At 54.1% G+C, this 8,559-nt stretch overlaps 1 protein-coding gene across 2 annotated transcripts; it reads left to right on the top strand.

Annotated features, from left to right (window-relative positions):
• Positions 1–221: 221 nt before the first annotated feature.
• Positions 222–4,562, top strand: EGR2 (early growth response 2). Of its 2 annotated transcripts, none has more exons than XM_069611193.1 (2): positions 222–628; positions 1,857–4,562. In XM_069611193.1, exons 1-2 carry the CDS (start codon positions 460–462, stop codon positions 2,918–2,920), a joined length of 1,233 nt encoding a protein of 410 aa, XP_069467294.1. In that variant the 5' UTR covers positions 222–459; the 3' UTR covers positions 2,921–4,562. The 2 variants fall into 2 exon arrangements, with proteins under 2 accessions (XP_069467294.1, XP_069467295.1); XM_069611194.1 differs by lacking the exon at positions 222–628 and adding an exon at positions 961–1,479.
• Positions 4,563–8,559: the final 3,997 nt, after the last annotated feature.

An 8,559-nucleotide genomic window follows, 5' to 3' on the forward strand; every position in this document is an offset into this window, starting at 1 on the left:
GCGAGCCTCCGATAGGCCGGTCCTAGCCCTCGCCCGGGCGCATTATGCAGCGCCGCCAGTGCATTAACCCTGCGCGCGCAGGGTTTGCAGGCGGCGCGCACGGGGGCTTCTCTCTCTGCCATGCAAATGAGCCCCAGTGACAGCGGAGGCCCTTCCCTGTTCCTCTGTCCTTATATGGGCAGTGACGTCACGGGCATTCAGGAGCCCTCCATAAATACTTTAGTGCAGCACTTTGCCTGCACCGAGACGCTGCCAGTGATTAACCGCTCTGCGAGGAGAGGGATGCTGTAAAGATCCTGCGCCGCCAGTGCAAGGGGTCCCGTGGGGGCAGAGTCCACTCTCTAACCTTCCCGGCCCGTTCAGTGTTTGATTTACAACAGACAACACACAGGGGGACTCGGACAGCAACACCCCCACCAAGGACCTGCCAGAGGCCGGCGCTTCTAGCAGGGCTGTCAAATGATGACGGCCAAGGCGGTGGACAAGATCCCAGTGACTCTGAGCGGGTTTGTGCACCAGCTGCCGGACAACTTCTACCAGGTGGATGACATCCACGGCACCTCGCTGGCCATCTTCCCCGGCGGGGACCTGGGAGGACCTTTTGACCAGATGGGCAGCGTGACAGCCGGTAAGAGCCACCGCGTTGCCTTGCTGCGCTTCAGGATCGGGCTGCAGCGGGGCTGAGTTGCTTGCTTAGCGTGGAAGCTCTCCCCGCACCAGCCTGTATTCTGCTATCACTCAGAAGAGAAGAGGGGGTGAATCAGCCAGGCCATCTGTTCCCGGTTCCATATAAAGCATTTTTAATTAGGCAGCCGGGCTCCTTCCAAATCCCACCATGTTCCAAAAAGGGTCCGTCCAAAGCTGCTCTGCTAGCGCCGAGGGGGCGAGCCCACCGCACCAGGACTGGGGGCGGGCAAGCAGTGGCACGGTCCATCATGGCAAGCTGTAGCGGGGTAGAAAAATGCAACGCTGCGGGGTTGGGGGGAGAGAACACAACTTGTGAAATGCTACCGGGTGACATTTTTAATATCTGTTGCCACTTTTTCGGATATGCATGTTCCCAAAAAACGAAAAGCCCCGGGCGTTCCGCGATGGTGGTATTTCAGGTGTATTTACCCGTCTCTATTCTTATCCCAAAACTGAAAGTGGGTGAAGCCGAGCTGCATAACGTGGCTCACGTGTAGATGCAGCGCAGTAGGTTTATAGCATCACGGCTGCCTCGCGGCTCATTGTGCTACGGCACGAATAGCAGGTGGGGCGTAACTGTCTCCGCCCACGGCTCAGTCCTAACTCAAGCTTCACACTATGCCACTTGTTGCGCTGATGGTGTGGTGCTGAGATTAGAAGACCCTCTGCACCGACCCCCCCCCCCGCTCAACCCCCCAGACTTGGTGCGATGGAGGGGCTTGTGTTCTCCAGTTGTTTTGTTGGCTTAATGCAAAGAGAAGAGCGGGGTGAGGTGGCCTTGCCCAGCGTGAGGTGAGTTCACCTGCGTGGGTTCTATAAGGAGGGCTGTGGGAGCGACACTGATAGGGGCACGCGCCTCACTGGCTTTCCTCGCGATATGGTGACTGGTGTGGGCTGCCCCATTGATGGAGGGGCGGGGGGGGGGGTTATAAGGCGTAAAAGGCCAGTGCGCCGAGGGAGCGTCAGTCCTACCTGCCGGGACACCGCAAGGCTGCCCTCAGCTGTATTGTAGGCCCGTCCGCTTCTGGGATTTCTTCCTGTGACCGCATAGCAAGGTCATTTTTATCACTGGAGAGTGGTGGTGGGGGGGCACTGTTGACATTTGTATATGTAACTGTTGTGTAGAAGTTCGGGCCCTGACGGCCGCTCTCCTCTTCTCTCCTCTGCAGATGGCATGATCAACATTGACATGAGCAGTGACAAGCGCTCCTTGGACCTCTCCTACTCCGGGGGCTTCGCCCCGGGCCACCGCAACCAGGCGCTCTCCTACATGGGCAACTTCTTCATCGACCCTCAGTGCACAGGGGGCGGACGCACCCCGGAGGGGGTCATCAACATCGTGAGCGCTGGTTTCCTGGGGGTGGCCCCTCACTCTTCGTCCTCTGGGGCCTCTTCGAGCGGCTCGTCGGCCTCCCCCGGTAGCTTCAGCTGCAGCATGGCCCACGGGGCGCAACAGGACATGGAACACATGTACTCGCCACCACCCCCGCCCTACTGCGGGGACATGTACCCGGAGCCTACCGGCTTCCTTGGCAGTACCACGGGAGGGCTCTCCTACCCGCCGCCCTCCTACCCCTCACCCAAGCCTGGCCAGGACACCAGCATCTTCCACATGATGCCCGACTACCCTGGCATCTTCCAGGGGCCCTGCCAGCGGGACATGCACCCACTGCCGGATAGGAAACCCTTCCAATGCCCGCTGCCTCCTCCGCCGCTCACGCCGCTCTCTACCATCCGCAACTTCACCAGTGCGGGCGTTGACGGCGCCGCCCGCCTGCCCAGCGCCTACAGCCCGCAGCACCTGCCGCTGCGCCCAATCCTGCGGCCGCGCAAGTATCCGAACAGGCCAAGCAAGACTCCAGTACACGAGCGGCCCTACCCGTGCCCGGCCGAGGCCTGCGACCGGCGCTTCTCGCGCTCTGACGAGCTGACCCGCCACATCCGGATCCACACGGGCCACAAGCCCTTCCAGTGTCGAATCTGCATGCGCAACTTCAGCCGCAGCGACCACCTGACCACGCACATCCGCACGCACACCGGCGAGAAGCCTTTCTCCTGCGACTACTGCGGGCGCAAATTCGCTCGCAGTGACGAGCGCAAGCGGCACACCAAGATCCACCTGCGACAGCGGGAGCGCAAGGGAGCGCCGGGAGCGGGTCCCGCAGAGGGCGGATCTAATGGGGCGGTCTGTGTGCCCGGGTCGCAGACGGGACCCCAGGCACGCACAGCGTGAAACTGTAGCGGTGAAGAAAGACTTTGAAAGTACGGGTCCCAGCCCGATACGCATACGGGTGAAGAAAGACTGTGAACACGTATCACCTCTGGCCCTCCTGCCTCGAACCCAGATGGTGAGGACTGACCCAAAGTACGTGGGGCAGGTAGGGACGCCACGAGGAGCGTAGAAGGTCTATGAACACGCACAGGCCTCTGTCTGGTGCAATGGGAGGCGAGAGCCGTCTCTGCACGCGAAGGGTTGGGGCACACCTTGTCTGACGACCAAAGGAGAGGAGAGAAGGGTCCAGATTGACACCTAGAAATGTACAGTCTGGAAGCACGTGGCCCAGCCGGACAGTCAGAATGGCTAGAAGACTCTGAAAAGAAAAGGCCATGGCGACACTCGAGGGCCACCCTGACACCCAGTGTAATAAGGACATACGCGCAAAACACCAGGACAGGCCAAGGCCTGGAAAGCAACTTTAAGGCGCTAGTTAACAAGCAGCTAGCTCTACACACTGGGGCTCCATTACTCGGGCCCCCTGCCCTGCTGGTGGCCCCTTCGCCAGGTCTCCTTCCTGATGGGACAGTCTCAGCAGAAAGAGGCAGAACGGCCAATGGGCCAGGTCTGGACTTGTTGCTGCCATCTGGCATTCACAGGTCACCATTTGCAAGTCGACATCACAATTACAACAACTGCAAGTACCAAAGGACTAAGGAAATAAACCCCGAGCTGGGTGGTGTGTAGGCCACAACTGGTATGGAAATATGGAGCCCTGTGACTACACGGCCATGCGAAACAGCTGGACGCGCGCAGGTGTGTGCGCAGAAGCAAACTAACATGCACTTTATTTAGCACAATAACTGCTCGGTGTGCAGCGTAAACATGCCATGTCCGATTCAGTTTGCATTTTTTAAATCTCGTTTGTTCTCTTTATTATGTGATTTTTAAAGCAATACGACGCGACCAAGCGACGCAAGTGCAATCGAAGGGAAACGACCCGTTCTGATGGCCACATAGCCTTTTTTTGTTTTTGTTTTTGTAAGGTACGGTCCGACTGCTCCCAAACGCACAGCTCTCTGCGCCGAGGCTGTGTTCCCAGCGTACGCCGACCTGCACTGTTGCAAGAAGTGGCCCACCTCTAGGGGGCGGCAATGTGTGTGTATATATATATACATATATAAAATGCAGTATTTGAGAATGTCATTAACTTATTGAAGGACTGGTGTGCCTATATTATGAACCCATGACCCTAGGCCGCGTGCCATTGGGTTGGGAGGTTTTCGTGGCGCCTTGAGGAAAGGGGACAGCGGGTTTTCCCCGCCTGCATGTAAATAGGTTGCCTTAACCATGCCCACGCATCAGGGCTACACGTTTTGAATGCCTGTACATTAATGCCTATTAATATTTTGAACTTTTTTTTTCTAGAAACTATATTTTTGTACTCATCGTTCTGTGACTCAAAACGTGTTACATTTGTAGAAGGGGTTGTGAATTCAAATGTCAGTAAATAGTGTTAAAAGAGCGGATACCTCACCAGCTGCAGCTGACTAGGATCTTGACAATAGGATGTTTTATTCTAATATTGCACAGCCACTAGCAGAGTCCCCTGCGTGGTTTTCTCCTCGTCAAATATGTAAATAAATATATTTCAACATGACTGCTGGTCTGATCCTTGTTGCTGGTGGTGGGTCCAGGAGCTCAGCGCAGGGTTTCCTTGCTGGTCGTTGGTCATTGTGGAGAAGTGTTTTCCAATGCAACAATGCTATGGTGCCCTGGTGCCCCCCCCCCCCTGCCCCCAAAAGTACCAAAACTGTTTTTTAAAATGTATTTATTTATTTATTTATTTGCTATGGTGTCCACACACTCACACACTCCAAGTGCCAGAACTGCAGACACTCCAAGTGCCAGAACTGCTTCTTTAAATATGTGTTTATGTGTTTATTTATTTATTTAATGTTTTTGTTTTATATCAAACCTTTCACAAAATCATTAAACATCAGCTTTAACTTCACATGAACAAGTCAAATCATTTCAATTACACATTAAAAGAGCAAGTAAAACAGAACACAAGAGTTATCTCACATGATCATTTCTTTAAAATGCTTAACATATATCCACATATTAGACTAAACACCTCCCGCTCCCCTAAACTTAGAAGATGAGATGTCACCCAATATCTCAAAGACCTCTTTTAAAACTGGTATGAGAGGAATAGCTAGAGAGAAGTGCTCTGTGCATACAAGGTTACCGACTTCCCATTTGGAAGACACCAGTCACAGTGCCCCCTCCACACCCCCCGGGCCCTCCCTGGGAAGGGCGGAGTAGCAGCCCCACAGTTTGAAGACCACTGTTCTAGGCCAAGTAGGTTCACTGTTTCTGCATGCACCCCATGGATGCCCTTAGAGAGAGTCCACGATTCTGGCTAAAAAGAGGAAGCAGCCCAACCACTGTAAGTGTAAAAGGATGGCTGGACGGGATCAGCCCATCAGAGATTAGATATAGAATAGGCTTCCAAGAAACAGGACGTATCACAACATGTATATGTATATGCATTCATACATTTAGGGCCGGATTCACAGAAGCTTTTAATAATGGCCCAGTCCCACTGAAAAACACCCTGTGCACCAGGCCCTTAGTTCCACGCGTCTGGCTCACGCTGAGTGCAGAAGGAGGGCGGGACAGTTCCATGAATCTAGGTTTCTAGGGTCAGGGTGGAGAAAGGCTGGCCAGAACTCAGCAGTGCAGTGCTGCATGCACAAGATTAGCCCCCTTTGGCGGCGTTCTTCACTTTTGGGACCTAGAAGATCCTGGCGGGGCTGAGAATGTGTGCCTGCAGGGTGGAGACCCGGGGGGAACGTGACTGGGACATTCAGGGGTAGCTCACGAAGGGTTATGTGAAAAGGCCTTGTCTATGGGATCTGTTAGCAAGAGGCACCCACGACCCCCGGCCCCATTCGAAATGCCCAGGTTAGACAAACACATATGTCCATAACGGGCCCTGGGACTTGCCCTTCAGTACACGTCCTTCTTATGATAGTATGGTCAATGCGACAGCATCCAACATGTTCCAAAGACCCGCCAGAACATCCTTCATTTCACTCTGGCAACAACGAGACAGGGGCGCACACCACGCCATGCCATAAGCGCAACTGCAGACGTTGGCGAGCACGTGGGCAGCACCCGAGATCAGAGCGTATGTGTTCGTGTTCACAGGGGAACGAGACAAAGTCAGGCAGGACGACGTGCCCAACCCTAGTCTTACGGGCTCACGCGCTTAACATTCACCACAACACCACAGAGAGGCGTTGCTGGGAGGTGTGGGGGGCTGACGAGGCTATAGCCCTGGGTCTTTTGGTTGTAGCCCCGGATAGAAGCTCAGGGGCTACAACCAAAAGGCTAGCTAGCCCCGAGTCCCGACAATCTCGACATTAGCTTAGCCCCTGATCTTTTTCAGACCTAGCACCAATGAGCGCTCTGGAAGACAAGAGATGTCTGCCAGGATCACACCGTGCCGCATCATTTCGCCAGCACCGGCCGGCCACGTATGTGCGTGTGGACTGACAGACGCTCCTGAAAGGCCAGTGGGGGGCAGGAAGAGCCCCCAGCCGAGGTGACACGGCCCCAGCCACTCGCCCGACCGTCGGGCATCCCTGAAGCGGGTTGTAATGCGGTGTGTTTTTTTGAGGAGAGCTGCAGCAGACTCAGCTCGACTCCCGGCAGCAGAGGGGGCTGCGAGTTCGTGATTTCAGGCCTCCATCTCGCCAGTAGTGGGAGGCTGAGCCCGCCAGCCCTGGCGGCGGCTCCGGGGATTTCCTAAACACGTGTGAGCGCCTCACTCCGCGGTGACTCATTCTTCCACTCTCTAAAAATCAGATCGATGCGCGCCCCAAAATAGACGCCGGAAAACACAAGCCCCGCGAGCGGCGCCCACGCAGCCAGGAGGCATATTTATAGTTTGTTTTCTGAACGATAACTCGACCGAAAGTTGGTCCCGAGTCCCTGGGCTAGTGGAAAGTGTGACAGGAAGCAGGCGGAGGGAGAGGCCCTGTGCCCGACGCTGTTGCTGTCTCTCCGCGGAGGTGCCTCTGCCCACAACACAGACCGACTCCGCCACATACAGGGACAGCAGCAGGGCAGACGTCTGCTTGAACCCGTAACCCCATGGCACGGTTCCCAGAAAGATGTCCTGCAGTGGGACTGGGAGAGGCTTGACGGCTACATTTCGTAACCCCCCCCCAACTATACAATTGCAGACTCTCAACACACCTTTCACGAGCGCGTGTTACAGACAATGTGGGTCGGATTTATAACCAGCTATGAAAGAATGAGAACATGAAAGGCTATAAATCACGGGTTTGCAACCTTTCAATCTCCAGATGTTTTGGACTACAACTCCCACCATCCCATGTCAGAAAAGCCAATGGGGCGAGACCATGGGAATTAAAGTCCAACACACTTGGGGAGTAATTGAATACATGAACTAATGAGTTCTAGCAACATATGAAGTGACGGACGGAGCACAGCAAGACCTTCATGACATGTGGTCTGTGCATTGGTCGATGCATGAGTGGTTCAATGGCTGAGTGAATGGACACGTGGTGCACCGGTATGCAGAGGGGTGATTGGGTGCATGAGTTAACAGGAGTGTAAATGCATGAATGGGACAATTTGTGTTATGTTGTTAGGAATAACAGCACGCGCTGCTGCTATCTGCATGGTTTCCAGGCGCTTTGGCAGGGCTTTGATTAGTGTTGGGCGGGAGAGACAGCAGGCACTATTGCTTTGCTCTTGTGTGGAGGAGGCAGACCGGAAGTGCCCTGAGCTCTAGGTGTGAGGGAGCTTCTAGGTGATTAGCGTCCAGAGTGACCCCAGGTGTTTTTGTCCGGAAAGGACCCATGGTGACAGGGTGCCCTGGTTGGCGCTGTGGCCTGCACGCTGCTTGCAGAGCCGTCGTTGGCAGTCTGGCGGGAGTCCATGCACGCTAGACTACCACCGAGCGCAGGTTGCAAAGGTGCTGCGAGATGGACAGATGAATGAATGGGTGGGTGGGTGAATGGGAGACCGAAGAACCGGAAGGGTGCACTGGTCCATGTGCGGAAGAGTGCACAGGAGAAGGATTGCACGACTGAAGCAAAGGATAGCTGGGTGACAGATTGAAATGTGGGTGATGTATGCTTGAGTGAGTGGAATCAAAGATAATAATATATCATTTCATTAATTACATTAGCTATTTTAGCAGTAGGTGCACAAAGATATATTATATATATATAGTGCTTTTTTTGCCACTTTTGATCAGATTAGGGCCACATGTAATACATGTATATAGAACATTTGATTGAAATGGGGTTTCTCCAATCAGCAAACTTCACCTGGGAGCGGGCACAGGGTTTAACCCCTTCTACCACAATGCAGCCCCCCACCAAGTGCATTCTCTCTCTCTCTCTCTCTTTCACAGACGCAACCACATGCGCGCGCCCGCGCGCACACCTACAGTCACGCATTTCAACTAGTTCTGCCAGATCATCTATCCCATTTTTAGTTTTGGCTATTAGGTGCAGCTTCAGCATTACCCTTGATGACTTAATTGGAGCTGTAAAGCCACTACTGGTGTAATAAAAAATTTCTTAACCAGGTCTGCCTTCAGGCATTCGATA

Source organism: Ambystoma mexicanum, chromosome 8 (assembly GCF_040938575.1).
Source record: "Ambystoma mexicanum isolate Mex_15411 chromosome 8, UKY_AmexF1_1, whole genome shotgun sequence".
Lineage (NCBI taxonomy): Eukaryota > Metazoa > Chordata > Amphibia > Caudata > Ambystomatidae > Ambystoma > Ambystoma mexicanum.

What these genes read in the sequence shown, in the direction of transcription:
- EGR2 (XM_069611193.1), top strand. Translation starts at nt 460, where the DNA reads ATGATGACGGCCAAGGCGGTGGACAAGATCCCAGTGACTCTGAGCGGG. An exon ending in GATGGGCAGCGTGACAGCCG is followed by an intron (nt 629 to 1,856) that starts GTAAGAGCCACC and finishes TCTCCTCTGCAG; the next exon opens with ATGGCATGATCAACATTGAC.